Source organism: Aspergillus multicolor (genome assembly GCF_047715735.1).
Source record: "Aspergillus multicolor strain CBS 133.54 unplaced genomic scaffold BDW74scaffold_43, whole genome shotgun sequence".
Taxonomy (NCBI): domain Eukaryota; kingdom Fungi; phylum Ascomycota; class Eurotiomycetes; order Eurotiales; family Aspergillaceae; genus Aspergillus; species Aspergillus multicolor.
The window spans coordinates 19,546-41,538 of record NW_027395994.1 but is presented as its reverse complement, the minus strand read 5'-3'; the positions used below and the strand labels follow the sequence as shown (position 1 = coordinate 41,538).

General features: G+C 57.6%; 8 protein-coding genes across 8 annotated transcripts; 5 read left to right on the top strand and 3 right to left on the bottom strand.

Moving 5' to 3' along the window:
• Nucleotides 1-423: 423 nt before the first annotated feature.
• Nucleotides 424-2,998, top strand: BDW74DRAFT_188774 (putative beta-glucosidase D; the record flags this gene model as incomplete). Its single annotated transcript, XM_073731808.1, has 3 exons — nt 424-520; nt 571-1,007; nt 1,055-2,998. 3 exons carry the CDS (start codon nt 424-426, stop codon nt 2,996-2,998), a joined length of 2,478 nt encoding a protein of 825 aa, XP_073578619.1.
• Nucleotides 2,999-3,953: 955 nt separating this feature from the next.
• BDW74DRAFT_188773 (uncharacterized protein) lies at nt 3,954-5,876 on the top strand (the record flags this gene model as incomplete). The annotated part of the gene is made up of 4 exons (XM_073731807.1): nt 3,954-4,144; nt 4,204-4,474; nt 4,542-4,884; nt 4,942-5,876. 4 exons carry the CDS (start codon nt 3,954-3,956, stop codon nt 5,874-5,876), a joined length of 1,740 nt encoding a protein of 579 aa, XP_073578618.1.
• Nucleotides 5,877-7,567: 1,691 nt separating this feature from the next.
• Nucleotides 7,568-8,919, bottom strand: BDW74DRAFT_105833 (zinc-binding alcohol dehydrogenase family protein). Its single transcript, XM_073721617.1, has 2 exons — nt 8,567-8,919; nt 7,568-8,513 (listed from the first exon to the last, which is right to left on the bottom strand). Exons 1-2 carry the CDS (start codon nt 8,824-8,826, stop codon nt 7,730-7,732), a joined length of 1,044 nt encoding a protein of 347 aa, XP_073578617.1. The 5' UTR covers nt 8,827-8,919; the 3' UTR covers nt 7,568-7,729.
• Nucleotide 8,920: 1 nt separating this feature from the next.
• On the top strand, nt 8,921-10,801 carry BDW74DRAFT_105832 (uncharacterized protein). The gene has a single exon (XM_073721616.1). The coding sequence runs from the start codon at nt 9,203-9,205 to the stop codon at nt 10,676-10,678; it is 1,476 nt and encodes a 491-aa protein (XP_073578616.1). The 5' UTR covers nt 8,921-9,202; the 3' UTR covers nt 10,679-10,801.
• Nucleotides 10,802-12,365, bottom strand: BDW74DRAFT_188771 (tyrosinase family protein; the record flags this gene model as incomplete). Its single annotated transcript, XM_073731806.1, has 3 exons — nt 10,802-11,182; nt 11,281-12,137; nt 12,187-12,365. The coding sequence occupies 3 exons, from the start codon at nt 12,363-12,365 to the stop codon at nt 11,064-11,066; spliced, it is 1,155 nt and encodes a 384-aa protein (XP_073578615.1). The 3' UTR covers nt 10,802-11,063.
• A 143-nt stretch (nt 12,366-12,508) lies between these two features.
• Nucleotides 12,509-13,971, top strand: BDW74DRAFT_105839 (amidohydrolase family protein). The gene is made up of 2 exons (XM_073721618.1): nt 12,509-12,944; nt 13,033-13,971. Exons 1-2 carry the CDS (start codon nt 12,746-12,748, stop codon nt 13,830-13,832), a joined length of 999 nt encoding a protein of 332 aa, XP_073578614.1. The 5' UTR covers nt 12,509-12,745; the 3' UTR covers nt 13,833-13,971.
• BDW74DRAFT_105827 (uncharacterized protein) lies at nt 13,933-15,133 on the bottom strand. Its single transcript, XM_073721615.1, has 2 exons — nt 14,630-15,133; nt 13,933-14,558 (listed from the first exon to the last, which is right to left on the bottom strand). The coding sequence occupies exons 1-2, from the start codon at nt 14,758-14,760 to the stop codon at nt 14,033-14,035; spliced, it is 657 nt and encodes a 218-aa protein (XP_073578613.1). The 5' UTR covers nt 14,761-15,133; the 3' UTR covers nt 13,933-14,032.
• Nucleotides 15,134-15,506: 373 nt separating this feature from the next.
• On the top strand, nt 15,507-21,988 carry BDW74DRAFT_171149 (type I polyketide synthase; the record flags this gene model as incomplete). The annotated part of the gene is made up of 3 exons (XM_073727265.1): nt 15,507-15,793; nt 15,855-21,850; nt 21,903-21,988. The coding sequence occupies 3 exons, from the start codon at nt 15,507-15,509 to the stop codon at nt 21,986-21,988; spliced, it is 6,369 nt and encodes a 2,122-aa protein (XP_073578612.1).
• Between the last annotated feature and the right edge of the window lie 5 nt (nt 21,989-21,993).

Sequence of the window (21,993 nt, the reverse complement as noted above, 5' to 3'; positions counted from 1 at the left end):
CGGAATGCCGGCTTGCACTGTGGTGTCATCAGCTTTTGAAGACGTTTGAGCTCCTCCGGTGAACAGGCGAGTGGCTGAGACTGTCATCTGTATGAAACCCTGCAGAAGAACCTTAATCGAGCCAAAGTGAAGCCTTGCATGCTGATTGGTTCACAGATTTGCTACCCCACTCCTATAGAGTCTGTAATTGGCTGGCCCTACCATCTGGGAATAGCTTCAACCGCGTCATCGGCGACGCAAGAGCCCCGTTGCTGGTCCCCACTTGGTATAGATTCTCGGGATATCCGAGAAATTTTGATGCCAGACGCGTATGCTTCATGATAGCATGGACTATATAAGCAGACAAATGATGGACTTGGATAGCCTCGCAGTCTCTCCATTGAGTTTCGTTCCTTCCCTGTCCTCGATTGTACCTTCCTTACCATGAGGCTTCCTTCCTTATCCGTTCTCTCCTTCCTGCTGGGCACGGCGCTGGCCGCCACCAACAACTCCGAAGCTGGTCTTCTCTCTAATGGAAAAGGTATACTTTCCCTACATAATGTTCGACGAGGCCATTACTGACAATGACAGTCTCCCTCGGTGACTGGAAGTCCGCCCACGAAAAGGCCACCGCATTCGTCTCCAAGCTCAACACCACCGAGAAGATCAAGCTCATCACCGGTAGTAGCGTGACCACCACCGATGGCGAAACCTTCACTGCCCTCGATATCCTCGACGGTGACATGGGAGCGCAGGCTTACTACTATGTCTCCGCCTTCAGTCTGTCGTCGGCGTTGGCCATGACCTGGGATAAGGACGCCATGTACGCCCAGGGCAGAGCTGTTGCCGAAGAGTTCTATGGCAAGGGTATCCAAATGGTTGCTGGTCCGACTTCGCAGCCTCTTGGTCGGACTCCCTGGGGTGGTCGTCTCGTCGAGAGTTTTGGCCCTGACCCCTATCTCAATGGCATTGCAACTGGCCTGGAGACTAGGGCTTACGCAGATGTTGGTGTCATTGCCGGTGCTAAGGTAGGCAGTCATCCTCTCTCTCGATGGCATCAAGCTAACCCTCACAGCACTTCATCCTCAACGAGCAGGAGACCAACCGTACCGGCAGCATGGGCGGAGGAGGAGGAGGTGGTGGTGGTGGTGCCCCCGGCGGCAGCATGGGCAGCAGTGGAGGTCCTGGCTCCAGCTCAGACTCGCCCAGCAGCATGCTCGCCACGAGCTCTGCAGGAGCCATGCCATCCGCCTCATCTGCACCAGGAGCGGCTGCCTCGTCCTCGCCCCGTGGCTCTGGAATGGGCGGCGGTATGTCCTCTTCGTCCTCCTCGTCGTCATCGTCCTCCAGTGCCCCCTACTCGTCCAACGCCGACGACAAGACCCTCCACGAGACATACCTCTGGTCGTTCTACGATGCTGTCCACTCCGGCCTCGGTGGTATCATGTGTGCTATGACCAAGGTCAACGGTACCCTGTCCTGCGAGAGCTCTACTCTCCTGATGGATCTGCTCAAGACCGAGCTAGGATTCCCTGGCATGGTCTGGCCTGATACCAACGGTCAACAGGATGCCCTTGAGTCTGCTGCTAATGGACTCGACTATGGTTCGTCTAGTCTGTGGACTGATTCCACCATTGAAGGGTACATTGAGAACAACAACCTGACTGAAGCTCGCCTGAACGACATGGCCATTCGCAACCTGATGGGATACTACTATGTCAATCTGGACAACGGCACCCAGCCTGCCACGGCGGATCAGGATGACTACGTTGACGTGCGTGCCAACCACGCCAAACTGATCCGCTCCCATGGCTCCAAGTCAATGATTCTCCTCAAGAACAAGAACAACACTCTGCCTCTCAACAAGCCTCACAAGATGGCCATCTTTGGATCTCACGCCCGCGCCGCCATTGCTGGCCCTAACCTGCAGTTCAGCGTTGAGGGCTCCGGACCTACCTACGACGGCCACATCGCCACCGACTCTGGATCTGGCCAGGCCTCCCTGCCATACCTGATCACTCCCGAGAACGCGCTGAACATCAAGGCCAGCCAGGACGGCACCATGCTTCGCTGGGTTTCCAATGACACTTACTCTTCTTCCAGTGGCTCCGCCCTTGTCATGCAGGGGTCGTCCAGTACCTCAGTCACTCCCTCCATCAGCGCCTACTCGGAGGACATGGACGTCTGCCTGGTTTTCATCAACGCGTTTGCCGGTGAGGGTGCGGACCGTACAGAGCTGCGCAACACTGACCAGGACGATCTCATCAATGAAGTTGCCGACAACTGCGACAATACCGTCGTCGTGATCAACACCGTTGGTGCCCGCATCCTGGACAGCTGGATCGAGCATGAGAATGTCACAGCCGTGCTCTATGGTAGTCTGCTGGGTCAAGAGTCTGGAAACTCGATTGTCGATGTGCTCTACGGCGACGTCAACCCCAGCGCCCGCCTGCCCTACACCATCGCGAAGAACGAATCCGACTACAACGTGGAGATCTGCTACACCGCGCAGTGCAACTTCACCGAGGGCAACTACATCGATTACCGCTACTTTGACGCTTACAATGTCACTCCTCGCTATGAGTTTGGGTTTGGTCTGTCGTACACCGACTTTGAGTACTCGAACCTCCACATCCAGGGCTCTTCTGCGCTTTCCACCTACCCGACTGGTCAACTTGCAGTCGGTGGCTATGAAGATCTGTGGGATAGCGTGGCCAAGGTGACTGTGACCATCCACAACACTGGCTCTCTCGATGGTGCTGAAGTGCCTCAGCTGTACATCTCGTACCCCGATGCCGCGAAGCAGCCCGTCCGCCAACTGCGTGGTTTTGAGAACGTGCACATCAAGAAGGGCAAGCAGACCAAGGTGACCTTTAGCCTGCGTCGTCGTGATATCTCGTACTGGGATGTTGAGGCCCAGAAGTGGGCGGTTGCTCCTGGCAAGTACGCGGTGTCAGTTGGCGCCAGTTCAAGGGATCTCAGACAGCACGGCTCGTTCACTGTCAAGACGAAGGCTTGATTGTCTCTAGATTGTCATTACATATTAGGCTTTGTAATTAGATCTTGTACAATACCAATTACTTTCGTTATCAGCTTGACACCTCATCCTTGATCGAGGGCAATCTTCTGCATTGCGCCCTTGGTAGGTTTCATGGGCTGAGGCATCGTAGGCTTGGATGGGAAACATAAGAGACAGAATTCTTTACACAGTCACAAGGCAGGCATTAAGGGACAAGGCACTGCCAACCAATCTTTACCCTTTCTGAGGGAAACGGGGCTCGGCTTGTTCACCGAGACCCTCGTGGCCCGCGGGTTCCGTGTAGTGGCGGCACAACCTGCAGAGTGGAGAGCTTCACCCGCATTAGTTTCATGCTCATTCTGGAGCAGAATCTTTGACGGTCATCTCCTTCGAAGGCTATCAATAAGGCCATCTACAGGGGGACTCCTTTGACGCCCTGGCACGGTGCGATGTGACCTTGGCCTTCTGTACCTAGAGTGAGCATGCAAGCGACGGTCCGATATAAGTATGGCAGGCTGGAGTCCGAACCAGGTTCTACGGACTGGCATCGCCAGCTTGCCACTGAGAACTGCTCAAGGGGCACCTGGTTTTCCATGAATCGCGCAGCTCCCTACTCAGCACATTCAATGTGGTCTGATCGGTTCAAAGGGCACTCGCTTGGACTTTTTCTTCATCACAGCACCGAGTCATTGCCACAGAAAGATGCTGCCTGGATCAATAGTTCCAGCAGTCTCCACAAGGTTAGATAGATGTACGTAATATCTTATCTGATCCTGCAGCAGTCCCGAAGCGAACTCCACCGGACAGTAGTTATGGGTCGAGGGACCAGGGCAGGGTTCTCGAGATACGTTGAACGGTGGCCGCACTATAAAGAACAAGCATTGCCCGTACAGTCAAGCCGTGATCTACACTCCTCTTTCCTTGGCTTGTCAGGTACAGATTACCCGCGATCAAAATGTCTGCGTTGCCCAAACCCACCGACACCAAAGTCGGCGAGGAACCGATCTCACTTGAGCCTGTCTCTCCCAATGCCCATCCTCCTTCAGAGTTGTCGACCGAGGGACAAGAGCAGCAAGATGCCGTTCGCGTGGCTGATGCCATCACGGCCACCTGGTCGAGGAAGTCTCTCATCATCACTTATGCCTCGTGAGCCTCTCGACCCTCCAAATATGAAACATTAAAGACTAGACATCTAATAGCTACAGAATGTGGATGCTGTACTTTGTCAACGGACTCAACAACAACCTGACCTCCAACCTCTCTGCCTACATCACCAGCGACTTCTCCGCCCACTCGCTGCTCACCGTCATCAGCGTCGTGACAAGTGTCATGGGTGCCGCCTGCCCGATGCCCATTGCTAAGATTTTGAATCTGTGGGATCGAACCGTCGGGGTTTGTATCATGATTCTCATTGCCATCATGGGATTGGTTATGATGGCTTGCTGTAACAATGTTGCTACGTATTGTGCTGCGCAGGTGAGCCCTGCACCCCTGATCATCTGATGTCTACAACTCTCATGCTCTAACATCTGCTCTCGTGTAGGCCTTCTACACCGTCGGTTTCACCGGAGTCATCTTCTGCGTCGACGTCCTGACGGCCGATACCTCGTCGATGCGCAATCGGGGTATCGCCTATGGCTTTACCTCATCGCCCTACATCATCACGGCCTTTGCTGGCTCGCCGCTTTCCAGCCAATTCCACGAGACGAACTGGCGATGGGCATACGGGACCATCTGCATCATCCTTCCCATTGTCGCGGCTCCGCTGATCATAACCTGGGAACTGGCCAAGCGCAAGGCAGCAAAGGAGCACCGGATCGAGGTCAAGACTCGTGGCGACCGTTCTATCGCGCAGAGTATCTGGTACCATGTGGTCGAATTCGACGGTACGTCTACTCTCATTCATTGTCTACCGTATCTAACGAAGATTTATCCCTGTACAGTCATCGGCATCACCCTCATGGTCGGCGGCCTCATCCTCTTCCTAACCTCATTCAACATCGCCGGCAACGAGACCGGCCAATGGCGCTCAGCCAAGATCATCGCCATGATGGTCGTGGGCTTCTGCGTCCTCGTTGCCTTTGTTGCATACGAGCGCTGGGGCGCTCCCAAGCCCTTCATCCCCTACCGGCTCCTAACCGACCGCACCGTCATCGGCGCCTGTCTGCTGGACATCACCTACCAGGTCTCGTACTACTGCTGGGCCAGCTACTTTACCTCGTTCCTGCAGGTGGTGTATAACACCAGTCTCACGCAGGCTGGGTATATCAGCGCCATCTTTGACCTGATGGACCCGGTCTGGTTGATTGGGTGTGGATTCCTTATTCGGTGGACTGGGAGGTTCAAGTGGATCCTTATGTGTGCTGTGCCGCTGTATCTCCTGGCTAGTGGGTTGATGATCTACTTCCGGACGCCTGGCCATAGTGTAGGGTATATGTGCATGTGCCAGATTTTTCTGGCGGTTGGGGGTGGGACGCTCATTCTGATTGAGCAGGTTGCTGTCCTGGCTGCGGCGAGTCATGAGGACTATGCCGGTATGCTGGCCTTGCTGAGTACTTTTGGTAATATTGGCAGTGCAGTGGGCAGTAGTGTTTCTGGTGCTATCTGGACTAATACCCTGCCCCAGAAGTTGAAGGAGTATCTCCCCGCCGAGACGAAGCACCTGTGGTCGGATATTTATGAGTCGCTAGATACCCAGCTCAGCTACCCCGTCGGCTCGCCGACTCGCATTGCTATTCAGGATGCTTATGCTTCCAGTCAGCGGAACATGATGGTTGCTGGGACGGCGATTATGGTGCTGTCGATTGGTTGGGTGCTTATGATGAGGAACATTGTTGTTAAGGATAGAGACGGTACCTTGTCGAGTATCCTGTTCTAGCCAGAACGCGCCAGCACTGGACGGGCACATCACTGGCGCGTTGATTTGTATATTGTGCGGTCGGTGAAGAAAGCTTGCTTCATAATGGACGTTCGCTAATGCCCTAACCACACTCTGGGGGCTGTACCAGCGATACAAGTTAGAAACAGAATTGAACGAGGGTTGTTTTGAACTTACCTAGGTAGAGTCTGAGCTGGTAGCTATAGGGCGGGAGGGGGTCTGGATAGGGCCAATCGAAGGGGTAGCTTTGTTTTCAGGAGTGGCCGATCGTTGTATGCCAACAAATCAGACCCATGCAACACGAGGCCCTTTGTCTTGGAAGGCAGGCGGCTTGGTTGGGATTTCGGATCTCTCTCGGTTGGAGACGAGAGCAAGGGCTGTTCGCGAGCCTGAAGAAGTCGGCGCCGATTCTCGTCGTCTGGCTGGTCTCGCTTGCGGTATGGGCTGCTGCTCGCATCTTGCTGTCTAGCATCTGGACGGATGCCGGCGATGAGTTTTCTGATCGGCAGTCGGATCTGTGACTGGGTCAATAGCGCTGATCTGGGCGACAGTCAAGGGTTCCTGGAATCAGCTCCCTTCCAGTCGGTCGCCATTCAAATGCGGCAGAGGGCTGACACTGCCCTTGCGTATGTCCAAGCTTGCTATGGCTTGCCAGGAGATCGAAGCCTCCAGCCCGGCATTTCCTGCCAGCAGCTGCCTCGGACCGCCCTTCCCTTCTCGATGAGCGATGAGTGATGCCCCGTGCCCCTTTGCAGACCTCAGCCTCTGCATTACGACAAACTCCAGCCGTGTCGTGGGCCCCCCTTTTGTGTAAACCTAAACGGCAGGGGCGCGCACAGGAACTCAGTCGAGGCCCTCCGTCTGTTTCTCACACAGGCCGCCCCATTCCGACGACTGATGAAAAGTCTCTCAGCAATCGGTCTAGATTATGTTGCCCCCCATAGCACTCCTCTGGCGTTGAGAAGCGTCCTTTTAGGCATGCAAGCGGCCGAGCTTAGCCAGATCCAGTGGCGCATTGGGCTCTCCCGATGGTTTGCTATAGGACTAGCGATGGTACAGCAGGGCTTTATAGACTGGGTAACAACGGCGGGGGAGCCATTGCCGGGGATAGGCCGGCAGCATATGCCTGACGCAGTACCAAGTTGTAGTAAGCAAATTGTTCGGAATGCCTTCGGCTTTCAGAACTTTGACATGAGGGCCATCGTGATTGTCCTGACGCTAGGGGGCGTGGTTGTTTTACTAGGTCTACCCCTGGGCACCCTTATCGCGTTGTTTGAGCAAACGATTCGCCCGACCGGAAGGATGGGTGCATTGGACTATGGATGGCATATTCCAGCTCCAGCACCTAGCTTATCGTGGGGTGGGTGTACGCCCGTAGCATGACGAAGAGACCGCCATACCCAGTATCGATGGCAAACCTCTTCCCCGGGTTGATCGGTCTACGATGGCCTTTGAGGAGTGCGGTAGCGAAGAGGAACTGAGCCTGATGCCTTCTCCATACCCGGCCGTGAGGGTCAGAACGGTATGGATTGGTGGGCCTGGCAAACAATTCTTAGCGGATTGGTCTTGCGTTGACACTGCCTGGTGTTCCTGAATTTGGAAATTCCCGTTCTATGCTCCCTCTCCTCATCGCCCCCTATGTATTCTTATTTGTTGTCCAGAAGATACGATAATGTCTACAGTACGTTCAGTAAAGATACTCGGGTGGGTGTTTGGCAGCACAATAAAGCTGGATGTCTTTGAAGACGCATAAATGCCTTCTACCGAACGGCAAGTAAAAGACGTTGGCATTCCTTTCCCTGTCTACTAGATTCAGACTGTGCCAACCACTAGTGGACCATCTCGGACAGATACTAGAGCTCGACAACCAGCTTAGTCCCACTGACGCCAACCTTGCACTTTCTGAGCCCCTCATTAATTGCCTCCAGACCTTTACCCACAACCGTCGGACGAGGCAGACACTGAATCCGTCCATTCTCCAGCGCAGGAGTAACAAAGTCATTCCATATAGGAGTCGCAATGTCATTGATTCCATAGAGCAGACCAACCCTAACATGAGACGGAACGCCCTCCGGAGGCGGATGCGTCACGGCAATAGCGCCCCGACCGAGTTTCTGCAGGATGGCTGCGTCGTTGCCGTATGTCTCTGGCGTGGAGATGGCGTCGAAGATGCCGATGAACTCGTTGCCGGACGCCTCGACGGCTGCGACAACCTTGTCGACAAGCGCAGAGTCCTTGCGGTCGATCACTTCGCTGGCGCCGCAGCGCTTACTGAGGTCGGTGTTGTGTGCTCCGGTGATGGTGATCACGTTGAGGCCGATTGCGGTAGCAACCTGAGTGGCCATGGACCCGACGGAGGAGGAACCGCCGTAGATGAGGAGAGTCTTGCCTAGAGACTCGACCTTGTCAAGGGTTGGGTAGGGCAGTCCAGGCGCGGGGGTGGAGATGCCAGGCATGACGACACTGGGCTCCTTGACGCAGAACACACAGATGGCAGCCTCGAGAGCAGCGGGGATGACCACCCCCTCGGTGAAGGAGATGGCATCAGGCAGAATGGCGGCCTTATCGGCGGGAACGACGGTGTAGAGGGCATAGCCTCCGTCCTGGGGACGGCCGGTGACCAGGTTGATAGCATGGCTATGGAGTTAGTACAGACTATACCTAGGTATTCAAAGTAAGGGCTCACATACCCAATCACTCGATCGCCCTTCTTGAAGCGCTGGACATCTGGCCCAGTCTCGTGCACAGTCCCAGCGACATCACAACCCAGGACCGTAGGCCACTGCTGGACAAAGGCCCCGGTGTCCTGCCTGTGGGTGTCGATCGGGTTGATGGCAATGGCAGCGTTCTTGATGACAATCTCGCCAGGGCCAGCGGTGGGGACAGGTGCATCACCGACTTCGAGGTCAGTGCCGGCTTTGTTGAGCCATGCTGCTTGATTGGAAGCCATGTTTGCGGTTGGAGATGCTTAGTGCGGGTGAATCGTGGTATACTGGCTGGGAAATATATATTGGGCACAAGGAGACAATGAAGACGATGATGATAAGCAGCAACAGGCTGACGACTCAAGTAGTTTATATACATGTTGAAACTCCCAAGATCTCTCAGTACCCCCAGTCAATGATTACTGCAACTCCTGCAACACTGTAGATGTGATACTATACTCTGCTCTGCGACACCATCCAGACCATAGTCGGAGGGGTGCTTGGTGCTTCCTCTTAGTCAGCGGGGCTGATCTCTTGGCGCGGCTCTCGGAATTCTTGTTCCATTTCTTTCATCCATCAACAACTCCTCCAAACCATTGAGAATGAGAATCTCACCGCAGGATGGCTCCTGTCCGCTTTGGCCCCAACCAGTTCCTCGAGTACGACGACCGCTACGGGGTGCTGCTCTGCCATGAGTGCCAGTATGCCATCCAGAAGAGCGCCCTGCAGAGCCACCTGCTCCGCCACAAGATCTACCGCGCCGACCGCCAGCAGCTGCTCGATTTCATTGCCGGACTCAATCTGCTCGAGCCCGATCACGTGCCCCTCCCGCCCCCAGAGTCCCCCCCCATCAAGGGGCTGCCGGTCATCGCGGGATATCGGTGTACGGCCGAGAATTGTGGGAACCTCTGTGCGAGCCTCAAGCGCATGAAGGGGCATTGGAGGGAGAGTCATGGTCTGGCTGATGAGTCGCTCACCCGGCCGGTGAAGCTGCAAACTTTCTTCCGGGGGACCAAGATTCGCTACTTTGAGGTTACGCCTACGGCCGAGGATGCTGACGACAGCAGAGGAAACGAAGAAGATGACGATGAGGAGATGCACGACCAGGAGGAGGCGGAAGAGCCGTCGCCGCCGATCGCTCCTTCCATTCCATCGCTGACGGTCAACCTCGAGACGCTGTCCTACTTTCACCACTTCACCTCGACAACAAGTCTGACGCTCCCCAGTCCGCAAAGCCCACTCTCGTCAGCGCAGTACTGGCAGGCGCGGGTCGTGCCTCAAGCGCTGCGCCTGGAATGGCTGATGTGTGGCCTGCTGGCCCTTGCCGCATGCCACTTGGTCACATCCACGGCCGACAAAACAGTCGAACAGCAGCACCGCACCCGGGCGGCCGACTTCTCATCCCAGTTTCGCATCGGCTGGCCAAAGGCGATCGGCAGTGTTGCTTGTGAGATCAGAGAGGCAGCAAGGCAGATCGAATGTTTGCTACGTTGTGCCCACTGGGCGTTGGCCGAATCAGCCTCCGACCAGCGCATCATGCCCGAGCCAGGCGTGCCGGAGAAGCTGCAGGACATCATCACGACTATCCAGGACTCCTTGCCTCCGACCGAACCACCGGAGCCGGAAACGCCTGTTCAAGCACTGCGCATGCTGTCCTGGAGTTCCCCGGCGCCTGGCAGTAAAATCCCAGCCGAGATCTGGAACCGCCTCCTCAATCTTCCCCCTTACATGGCCGACACCTTTAGGAAACCGGACAGTCCTCAAGACGTTTTTGCTCTGTCGTCGGCGGGGGCATCTTTGGTGGAATGCAGCTATACGAGCTTTGCGACCGATGAAGTTGGGTCGGCGTGGTGGGGGATGGCATCCTGGTTGAACACCGTACCAATGCACTTTAGGGACTTTGTGGCGCGCCATGATCCAGCCGCTCTCGTATTGGTCGCTCATTGGGCTGCGCTGTTGGTCAACCGAGCCGAACGCTGCGGATGCTGGTTCGTCAGCGGACTGAGCATGACGATCCTACTGCGGATCGCGGAACGATTGCCTGACAATGGCGATGGCGCGGTCCAGCGGCTCATCGCCATCACCATTGCAGCGTAGCCGGATTGGCCTAGATAGGATCTGCATGCATCTTCCATTCTCCAGCCTCTAATGTGCATTCCGGGCCTCCGGATCTTCAGGCTAGGCGGCCAATGCATGCACGGAGCTTGAAATGCCGACCACCGACTTATTTGCCGGCCCATTCGCAAGATCCTGGTTATCGCTCATCGAGAAGCACGCCGAGTCTTCAGCACCAGTCGTATTCAAAAGCCAACTCCTATTATCCAATCACCGGTCTATAGATACATGCAGAGTGACAAACCAATTCTTCAAGCTCTACTCCAAGCTGACGAAGTTCAGCTGCAAACTCCGGTCCCAACCTGTCCTACCCAAACCTGCATGCCCCTCACCGTGGAAGCTCCCCATTCGCTCTGCGTCTCGACGATCATTCATAGATGTAGCAGTACCTATTCTTGGTTGGGCTCATCGCGTCTCCGATCGGAATGTCGGGGCTGAAGTCGAATCGCATGGGGTCTGCCAGTGTTGCGTTCCGACTTGGTGGGACTGCAGGTTTTTATCACTTCGTGTCAGCTTACGACGTGGCAACTCGACTCGGAGATCAAGATCTGGTTAGAGCGGGGTGAGGATCAGGGTGAGCTTACAGTTTAGCAGTGTCAGCGTCCCGTCAAGTGCGTATTCTCGCTCGGGAAAGTTGAGCGCTTGCCAGATGCTCCAGATGCGGTCAACCTGCGCGTGGTGGAACCAAAACAGCGGATCGCCGGGTGACGTGAAGAGGTCGTTGTCGATGCCCGAGATGAAGGTATGCCCTGCTGCATGCGGTCCTGCAAAGAACACGCTCTGGAATGTGCGGACGTCGGTCAGATTGACCAGCATGAATTGCACGACGTCCCAGTTGGCGGCCATCTTCAGCAGCGTGCTGTTGAAGTCGCGGATGATTGGCCGCGGGTTGTACCCCAGCCCGTCTGGTCGCGGGTTCGGAGGGACGTACACCCCGTTATCGTATGTGTACAAGACCGGCCCCAGGTGCTGCTCCCAGTTTGCGATCGGCCCATTGTAGATGTGCCCGCCGCCGGTTCCCGGAGGGGTGTACACGCCGATCGGCGGAGCGTCGGGTGGGAGAGGCCAGTGTTGAATCGTACCGTTGCGATTGGGAATGTACTCGCCATTGCCCGAGAGAGAGGTGCTGGAGCCATCGTACAGCGGATTCGCTGTGGTCGGCAGCGTGGCCCAGTGCGACCACTCCCAGTACGGCTGGTAGCCCTTGTAGCCGCACTCCTCCCGCAGCGCTTTCTCATACAGCCAGAGGAAGTGCCGATGCCAGGCGAAGAAGTTGGCCGTGGCGTGGATGATTGGGGTGTTGATGATGTGGGAGGCCTGGAAGTCATCGAAGCGGGATCGTGCGCCAGGCGCCAGCACCGGGTTGATCTTGGACGGCTTCTTGGCCAAACATTTCAGTGCGTCGATGTAGTCCCGCCGTTCGTTCTTGCTGAGATTGCTCCTGTATCCGTGTCAGCCAATGGTCAGCATCATCCCCGCTGCTTACGTACCATTCCCTGCGCACCGCCAGATTGTCGCGGGTGCAGGCGCCGCGCCGGGGGAGACCCTGCCGGGTGTTGGATTGGTAGTCGTTGACCAGTCGGCGCATTAGCTTGGGGGTGTTATAGCCCTGGGCGAGGGTCAGAAAGAGGGCCAGTAGGGCCCAGACAAGAGGTCTTGATGGTAACATGGTGATGACGACGGTGGTGGTGGATGCATCGGCCGGCCCTCGACGCAGGCCATTTTATATAAACCCTCGCCTGAACACGCCCAACGTGGTCAGTAGCGCGGACTCACTCGCAAGCACAGAAAGTCCAGGACAACGAAGCGGGCGCAAGGTGTCTCAGACCTCGTGTCGCTCATGCTGGATCGGTTCCTGGATCCACCGCTGCCCTTGCTCCTGTCCTTGCCCAGCTGCCTCGATACGATACCCGGGTCTACGGGGGTATTTTTATCGCCTCACGTCAGCCGTATCGATCGATCAGCTGGGTAGAACATATATAACCAGACGAGCTCGGATGCTTTGGCTGCCTCAAACAGAAGCACAAAGCGAATTCGCAGTAAGCAACCATGACTCCGCCTCTGCTCGCCCTCGAGGAGCACTACTACTCTCGCGCCATCTTCGATGCGATTGGCGAGCCCTTTCAGCGCACGCTGCAAGGCGTCCCTGGACTGGCCGACCAGCTGCGTGGCTTGGATGCTTGGCGACTCGAGGCGATGAACCGCGGGAACATCGCCATGCAAGTCGTGTCACACGCGTTTACACCGGGTACGAGATCTAACCGACTCCATCCCCAAAATAGCCCCCGTATCCGCATCTGGATCTGCATGCTGACCACGTGTACGTGTACCGATAGGCGGCCCTAGCGCCGATGCCTGCCGTGCAGGCAATGACGAGCTCGCGGCAGATATTGCCCGCATCAGCAACCCCCAGCGCTTTGCGGCCTTTGCCGTGCTGCCTGTCGCCGACCCTGCCGCGTCGGCCACCGAGCTGGATAGGACCGTGTCCCAGCTGGGCTTTGTGGGTGCCCTCATCGATAACCATGCAGACGGCAAGCACTTTGATGCGCCCGAATACGACGTGCTCTGGGCCAAGGCCTCGGACCTCGATGTGCCCATCTACTTGCACCCGACGTGGCCGTCTGCAGACATGTCGCAGAATTACAGGGGATCCTACCCGGTTCCCGTGGGCATCAGTCTGGGAGGACCCGGTTGGGGCTGGCATCCGGACGTGGGTCTGCATGTTCTGAAGTTGTTTGCAGCCGGGGTTTTCGATCGTTTCCCCAAGCTCAAGCTCATCATTGGCCACATGGGCGAGATGCTGCCGTTCATGCTGGAGCGGGCGAGCGACATGAGCACGCGCTGGGCCGGATGGGGTGCGAAGGACCGGCCGCTAAAGCAGGTCTGGGACGAGAATATCTGGATTACCACGTCGGGGTCATGGAGTCTCGCACCAATGAAATGCATCCTGCACAACACCAAGATCGACCGCATCATGTACGGCGTTGATTATCCGTTCGAGTCGAATGAGCGGGGCCTGGAATGGTTCAAGGAGCTCGAGGCCAGTGGGCTGCTGACTGAGGAGCAGTTGGAGATGGTGGCCTACCGTAACGCTGAGAACTTGCTCAAGATGCAGGTGCAGGTCAAGCCCGAGTAGCCTCAGCCACATGGGAGACTAGCACCAGTACAGCATGAGCCAAAGAATGAGATGGTTTACTTTCGGAGAGATCGTGTGCACCCTCATCGTATCTATCTATTCTCCCCACCACTAAGAACATCTCCCGAGTCCACCAAGACATGAGTTCGAGACCTAAAGAACCTTAAAGTAAGACTAGGCCTATCATTTCGACTCAACAGCTAAGCCTCGTCGTCCGCGCCCTCCAGAAACGCAGCGTTGCCCTCCAGCACCCGCCGCACGCTGTCCTGGTCCTCCTCATGCGGCAAATCCACGCGAGGGGCCAGGCCCCGGTTGATCATCACGAACGCCATGTGGCGGTAGGGCCGCGGGTACGCACGAACCTCGTCCGGCATGGCCAGCGGAGTCGCCGCGGTGCCTGGGAAGCAGCTCACCAGCCGGTCGCGGACGTAGATAGCTTCCAGCCGCACGATTCGCCAGCCTGCGTGCTTGGCTGTCTCCTTGGCTGTATTTGTGTCCGTGTCTGACAGCTTCTGCAGCCGAGCCACAAGCCGCAGATACGAGGCCAGCTCGTAGTCGACTCCATCGAGCGTAATGCCGCTCGTAATGAGGCAGAAGGCCTCGCTCGTAGCGCGGCGTCCGTGGATTCGAATGTCGACGGGGTCGAAGGCTGAGTGCACCACGTTGACCCGCCCCGGGTGTATCTGCGCTGACCGCTGTAGGAAGGCGTCGACGTTGCCTTGGAACCTGGCGTGAGTCAGCTTGCAAGTTCCAACTTGGGTCTGAGAGAGTCTAGAGTGTGTTGCTTGTAGTCATACCAGGAAACGTCGATGAAGGTTTGTTCGGGATCTGGGTGGTAGGCTCCCCGGCAGAGAGCCCACTGGCCTGTATCGCGGTGGTAGCGCTCCCGTTTGAGGAGATTAGTGATCGCGGAAGTGTCGGATGCCATGGCTCAGGATTCAGCGAGGAATTGGAAGCTGGTGGACAGGGTTCAGGTCAGGTTGGGAGAGAGGTTCGTGGAGATGGCGGAGGAGAGGCTTATCGACTCCAATGAGTGCTCTTTAGTTCAGACCACGGCTACTGGGCCAAGGGATGCAGTGGCAGAGTATAATCCGCACAGGCCAGAGTATACTCAGATACCAACAACCCCGAGTATGCGGTGCAGCAGGGCGTCGATCGCGGTAGGGCTGATGATTCGCCCGACTGGCAAATCTCACGCGGGGCTTTGGCCAGGAATTTCTTCAGCTTTTCGTCAGCGAATAAGCTTACCTTAGCCTCTCCATGGCCCTATAAGCGACAACGGCTCTTCTATAGGGCCTGCTATCGGCTATACGCATGGTGCAGGGAGAGGCTCCTTCTCTGTGAGGGACCGGAGTCAGTCCAGCCTCGACGCTCTGAAACACTCGTCCACTGTACTCTGCCCTCCTCAGGCCCCGGTTACTACGGAAATAGCAGCGTTACGAGTATAGCCGTGGCGCTGACCAAGCCGGCTAGCCCGTAGGCTGAACAAGCTGAGGGGGATCCTGGATAGAGGAGAGCCTGAATCTATAGCGGAACAAGAGTATATAACACGGGCGGACACCGGGCTTCGAGTATGGAATCAGCTCGAGAATACTTGAGAATAGACGCCATCGCTTATAGACTTGCATTACTATAGACATTTCCTACTTTCTTCATCATCACCTGCCAATTACCATGACTCCCAAGCACGTCCTCCTCTTCCCCCACGAGCGGGTGACCTTTGCCGCCGTGCACGACCTCAACGTGCGCTCCAAGTTACGCCGCAGACTCCAGTCCTTTCTGGCCGCCGCCTCAGTCGTGGTACAGCGTCAGGCAGCGGCCCTGGACGGTCTCGAGCGGGCCAGCATTGGCTCCTTTGAAGACCTTGTGGAACTCGCGGAGAAGCACAGCAACCATGCTCGTGGTAGCATTGCCGCTGACTTGGTGCTGTTGACCACTGTTCAGATCGGCCAGTTACTTGTGTACGTGTCACTGATCACTGTCTGTTGTACTAATGTTCCGCTGACATTATTATCTCTCCAGTCTCGCCGAAGACCAACCCTCGATCCTCTCCGAAGATGGCGCCGTCCCCATGGCCTTTGGCACCGGCCTGCTGGCTGCCGGTGTTGCTGCTGCCGCCAACACAGTCGATGAAATCATCAGTCTGGGTCTGGAGGCTTTGGCTGTGGCATTCCGCCTCGGCCTGGTGCTTCAGAGACGGGGCAAGGATATTGAAGACTCCACCGGTGCCTGGGCTCGAGTTGTCTCTGGAACTGCCGAACTGGAAGAAACAATTGAGCGGTTCAATGCTTCGCTTCGGCCCATGAACCGGGTCTACATTGGCCAGGTTCTCTCCGACAGCATCGTCGTCTTCGGTCCTCCCTCTGCCCTCGACGCCTTCGCAAAGACAACCACAGCAACCACCGCCCCCTCGACGACATTCACCCAGGCACCACTCCACGGAGCACATCTTCCATCCATCAATGCCACCGAGATTGTTGGTGCTTCTCCCGCCCAGGTGGCGGAGATCTGGAAACTCGCAGTCGACCAGATCGCTCACAAGCCCATCAACGTCGAGGAGATTGCAGCGGCGCTTGTCAACGACCTCCAAAAGACCAGCACGACCGAGATCACCCTGACTTCATTCGGCGAGTCCTCCGAACCCTCTGGAATTGCTGCTCTTCTGGAGGAGAACGGCGTGGCTGTCGAAATCGGCGAGCTGGGTGCCACCCCCAAGCCCTACGGCGACGACCTCAGCAGCATCCCTGCCGATGCCATTGCGGTGGTGGGCATGTCTGGACGATTCCCCGACAGTGACACCCTCGACGAGTTCTGGAAGCTGCTGGAGAGTGCGACCACAACGCACCAGGTCATCCCCGAGAGCCGCTTCAGCGTCGATGACTTTTACGACCCGACTCGCGAGAAGCACAATGCCCTCCTGGCTCGCTTTGGCTGCTTCCTCAAGAACCCTGGCGACTTTGACCACCGCCTGTTCAACATCTCGCCTCGTGAAGCCATGCAGATGGACCCCGTCCAGCGCATGCTCCTCATGACCACCTACGAAGCGCTGGAGATGGCTGGGTACTCGCCTCCGACCCCCTCTGCTCGCGGTGACAGCGAGCAGGCACCACCGCGCATTGCGACGTACTTTGGTCAGACGATCGACGACTGGAAGAGCATCAACGACCAGCAGGGGATCGACACCCACTATCTGCCTGGGGTCAACCGTGGTTTTGCGCCCGGTCGGCTGTCGCACTTCTTCCAATGGGCTGGTGGATTTTACAGCATTGACACCGGCTGTTCTTCTAGCGCCACTGCCCTCTGCCTCGCTCGTGATGCTCTCACTGCCGGCAAGTACGATGCTGCCGTTGTCGGTGGCGGTACGCTCCTGACTGCTCCCGAATGGTTCGCCGGTCTCAGCCAGGGAGGCTTCCTTTCTCCCACCGGTGCCTGCAAGACCTACTCCGACCAGGCCGATGGATACTGCCGTGGTGAGGGTGTTGGCGTGGTGATCCTCAAGCGCCTGGCAGATGCCGTTCGGTCCAAGGACAATGTCATTGCGGTCATTGCCGGTGCCTCTCGCAACTGCAACGCCGGTGCTGGCTCCATTACCTACCCCGGCGCAAAGGCCCAGGACGCACTGTACCGCCGGGTGATGCGTCAAGCTGCCGTCCTTCCTGGTCAAGTGGATGTCGTTGAGATGCACGGCACCGGTACCCAGGCTGGAGATCGTGTCGAGACCACCGCTGTGCAGACCGTCTTTGCGCCCTCAGATGCTCCCCCTCGTGAGAAGCCCCTGATTGTCGGCGCGCTCAAGGCAAATATCGGCCACTCTGAAGCTGCCGCCGGCATCATCTCTGTGATGAAGGCGATTCTCATCCTGCAGCACAACAAGATTCCCACGCAGCCCAACCAGCACATGAAGCTCAACCCTTACCTCGAACCCTTGATTGGCAAGCAGATCCAGCTGGCTAATGGACAGTCGTGGACCCGAAATGGTCCTGAACCCCGGTACATCTTCGTCAACAACTTCGATGCTGCGGGAGGCAATGTCAGCATGCTGCTGCAGGACCCCCCAGTCTTCGCCCTGCCAGCTCCGGTCTCTCAGTCTGATGCTCGCACTCACCATGTTGTGGTCACATCCGGTCGCACTGCTACCGCTCATGAAGCCAACCGCAAGCGTCTCCGTGCCTACCTGACTGCTCATCCCGACACCAAGCTGGCGGATCTTGCCTACACGACGACTGCCCGCCGCATCCACAACGTTCACCGAGAGGCTTATGCTGTGTCGTCAATCGCTGATCTTCTCCGCCAGCTCGAGAAGCCGTTGAGTGACAAACTTGACTCCGCCGCCCCGCCAGCCGTAGTCTTTGCATTCACCGGACAGGGCGCACAGAGTCTCGGCATGGGGGGTGCGCTCTACCACACCTCGCTCACCTTCCGCCGACAACTCGACTCGCTGCAGGAGATCTGCGATGCCCAGGGTCTGCCGACCAAGTTCATCAACGCCATCCGCGGTGGATCGGAAGGAGCCAGTGCCACTGAAGTGGACATGCAAGTGGCCACGGTCGCCCTCGAGATCGCCCTCGCCCGCTACTGGCAGTCTCTGGGAGTCCGACCGACCGTCCTTATCGGCCACAGCCTGGGTGAATATGCTGCACTCTGTGTTGCTGGCGTTCTCTCCACCAGCGATGCTCTTGCCCTGGCCTTCCGACGTGCGACGCTCATCTTCAGCCGGTGCCCTCCCTCCGAGGCCGGCATGTTGGCTGTCGGCCTGCCCATGCGCACCGTGCAGTACCGCATCCGTGACTCGGCTGCCACTGCGGGATGCGAGGTCTGCTGTGTCAATGGTCCGTCCAGCACCGTTGTCGGCGGCCCTGTCGCTGCCATCGAGGCTCTGGAGGAGTATCTCAAGGAAGATGGCAAGGTCTCCACCACCCGTCTGCGCGTGCAGCATGCCTTCCACACCCGCCAGATGGATGTCTTCCTGGATGAGCTCGAGGCCAGTGCTGCCCAGGTCCCCTTCCACGCTCCGACCTTGCCCGTTGCCAGCACCGTCCTCGGTCGCATTGTCAAGGCCGGTGAGGAGGGCGTCTTTGATGCCAATTACCTCCGCCGTCACACCCGAGAGCCTGTTGCTTTCCTCGATGCTGTCCGAGTTTGCGAGGCTGAAGGTCTCATTCCCGACCGATCCTTTGCGCTTGAGATTGGGCCTCATCCCATCTGCATTGGTCTCATGGCTGCTTGCCTGCAGTCATCGAGCATCAACGCCTGGCCGAGTATCCGTCGCGGTGGTGATGACTGGCAGTCCATCTCTGCTGCTCTTGCTGCTGCTCACCGGTCTCAGCTGCCTGTCGCATGGGGTGAGTTTCACAAGGACCATCTCGACTCGGTCCGCCTGCTCAGTGATCTGCCCACGTATGCCTTTGATCTCAAGACCTTCTGGCATTCGTACAAGACCATCACTGCGCCTGCTGCCATCACCACCGCTGCTCCGGCCAAGTCTGCTCGACTGGCCTCGACCACTCTTCATTCCGTTGAGAAGTTGAACAAGGAGGGTGACCTGCTGACGGGTACCTTCACTGTACACCTGCCCGACCCCAAGCTGGCCAAAGCCATCGGCGGTCATGTGGTCGACGAGTCTGCCATTTGCCCAGCCAGCATCTTCATCGACATGGCATACACTGCCGCCGCTTATCTCGAGCAGGAGAGCGGGACGACTGCCAGCTTGTCTACGTACGAGCTGACCAGCCTGGAGATGCACAGCCCCCTGGTGCTCCGTGAAGATATGGAGGTTCTGCCCGAGGTCTGGGTGGAAGCGGCCCTCAACACCAAGACCAACACGGTCAGCGTGCACTTCAAGGGCCGCAAGGGTTCCACACCGGTCGAGTATGGCTCGGCCGTGATGCTCCTGGCCATGAACGACTCGTCTGTCCGCCGCGACTGGTCTCGCATCCAGCCTCTGATCAATGCTCGGGTGCACACCCTCAACACCTGCACTCGTCCCCGTGAGGTTCACGCCATGGACACCCTGCTCTTCTACAAGGTCTTCTCCGAGATCGTCGACTACGCCACCCCGTACCACGCTGTCCAGGAGGCGATGATCGCTGCCAACTTCCGTGATGCTTCCATCACTCTGCAACTGCCTGCGACCGGGGATTTGGGTACCTTCATCAGCAGCCCCTTTGCCGTCGATGCCCTGGTCCATGTCGCTGGGTTCCTGCTCAACGCCGATGTGCGCCGACCAAAGAACGAAGTGCACATTGCCAATCACATTGGATCCCTTCGCATTGTTGGCGACCTCTCCTCGCCCGGTCCGTACCACGCCTACGCCACGATCCGTGAGCAGGACACCAAGAACGGCGTCAGCTTCTGCGATGTGTACGCCACGGACGCCGAGGGCCAGCTGGTTGCCGTCTGCACCGACATCTGCTTCAAGAAGCTGGAGCGCGACTTCTTTGCTCTGCTGACCGGTGCCACGCGCGGTCGCTCGACCAAGCCCGTGTCCGCCCCCGTCAAGGCCGCGCCCAAGCGTGTGAGGCAGCCTGCCCCGTCTCCCAGCCCCAGCGACTCCTCTGGCTCCGACACTCCCATGTCCCGGTCGGCAACGCCTAGCAGTGTCTCTGACACGGTTGATCTCTGCACGGAGCTTCTCGAAGCCGTTGCTGAGCGCACTGGAGTCAGCGTGTCGGAGATGAAGTCGTCGCCTGGAACCAGTTTCACCGACTTTGGCGTCGATTCCCAGATGGCCATTGCCATTCTCGCCAACTTCCAGCGCACCACCGCTGTGGAGCTCCCTGCTGCCTTCTTCAGCAACTTCCCTACCCCGGCAGATGTGGAGCTCGAGCTGGGTGACTCTGGGGACTTCGTCGAGGAGCCGACCAAGCCCAGCCCTGCTCCAGCCAAGGTTCCAGCTGCCGCTCCAGCTGCAGCCCGGAAACAGGGCCCTGGTCCCAGCAGCCAACTGCTCGCCTTGGTCTCCGACGCCCTCGGTCTTGAGGCTAGCGACCTGACACCCTCGACCACATTTGAATCTGTCGGTATGGACTCGATGCTGAGCATCAAGATCACTGCCGCTTTCCAGAACGAGACTGGCATCGAACTCCCTGCTGCGTTCTTCACCCAGAACCCGACCGTTGGAGCGGCCGTGGAAGATCTCGATGGTGGTGAGGAGGAGGAAAGTGCGCCTGTGACCGTCGTCGCTGCCACCAGCGCTCCTGCGAAGGAGACGACGGCCGATTCCGCCCGCCAGCGCAAACTCGACAGCGCCGTCTCGCGTGCAGTCCTGATTCAGGGCAAGTCTCGTTCTCAGGAGGCTCCTCTGTTCTTGACCACCGATGGCTCGGGTACCGTGGAGTCGTACATCCACCTCAAGGCTCTGCCCAAGGGTCGTCGCATCTATGCCCTCGAGTCCCCCTTCCTGGAGCAGCCGGAGCACTTTGATCTCTCGATTGAAGAAATGGCCACCATCTTCCTGCGCACCATCCGTCGCATCCAGCCTCATGGACCGTACCTGATCGGTGGATGGTCTGCTGGGTCGATGTACGCCTACGAAGTCGCTCATCGTCTAACCCGCGAGGGCGAATCCATCCAAGCCCTCATCATCCTCGACATGCGCGCCCCCTCGCTTATTCCCACATCCATCGTGACTGTGGACTTTGTCAACAAACTCGGCACCTTTGAGGGTATCAACCGCGCCCGTGACCTCCCTGAGGATCTCTCGGTCAAGGAACGCGACCATCTGATGGCAACTTGCCGGGCGCTCTCCCGCTACGATGCCCCGGCCTTCCCCAAGGGTCGCGAGCCAAAACAGGTTGCCGTTGTCTGGGCCCTCCTTGGTCTCGACAACCGACAGGATGCCCCTCCCGCGTGCATGTGCCGACCGGGAGTGGAACTCGGTAAGACGCTGTACGAGATGAACCTGGACGAGTTTGAGCACTACTTCAACTCCTGGTTCTACGGGCGCCGCGAGACGTTTGGGAAGAACGGGTGGGAGGATTTCGTTGGAGAGAACATTGCGGTGCACACGGTCAACGGAGGTTAGTTATACCACTTCATCCTCTCTCCAGTCCATACTAACTCGTGCTCTAGACCACTTCTCTATGATGTGCCCGCCCTTTGCCAGCGAGGTGGGAGATATCGTGGTGGACACTGTTACTCGGGCGGTTGAAGAATAGACTGT

What these genes read in the sequence shown, in the direction of transcription:
- BDW74DRAFT_105839 (XM_073721618.1), top strand. Translation starts at nt 12,746, where the DNA reads ATGACTCCGCCTCTGCTCGCCCTCGAGGAGCACTACTACTCTCGCGCC. An exon ending in GTCACACGCGTTTACACCGG is followed by an intron (nt 12,945 to 13,032) that starts GTACGAGATCTA and finishes GTGTACCGATAG; the next exon opens with GCGGCCCTAGCGCCGATGCC.
- BDW74DRAFT_105827 (XM_073721615.1), bottom strand. Translation starts at nt 14,760, where the DNA reads ATGGCATCCGACACTTCCGCGATCACTAATCTCCTCAAACGGGAGCGC. An exon ending in ACCTTCATCGACGTTTCCTG is followed by an intron (nt 14,559 to 14,629) that starts GTATGACTACAA and finishes GACTCACGCCAG; the next exon opens with GTTCCAAGGCAACGTCGACG.
- BDW74DRAFT_105833 (XM_073721617.1), bottom strand. Translation starts at nt 8,826, where the DNA reads ATGGCTTCCAATCAAGCAGCATGGCTCAACAAAGCCGGCACTGACCTC. An exon ending in AAGGGCGATCGAGTGATTGG is followed by an intron (nt 8,514 to 8,566) that starts GTATGTGAGCCC and finishes CTAACTCCATAG; the next exon opens with CCATGCTATCAACCTGGTCA.
- BDW74DRAFT_105832 (XM_073721616.1), top strand. Translation starts at nt 9,203, where the DNA reads ATGGCTCCTGTCCGCTTTGGCCCCAACCAGTTCCTCGAGTACGACGAC.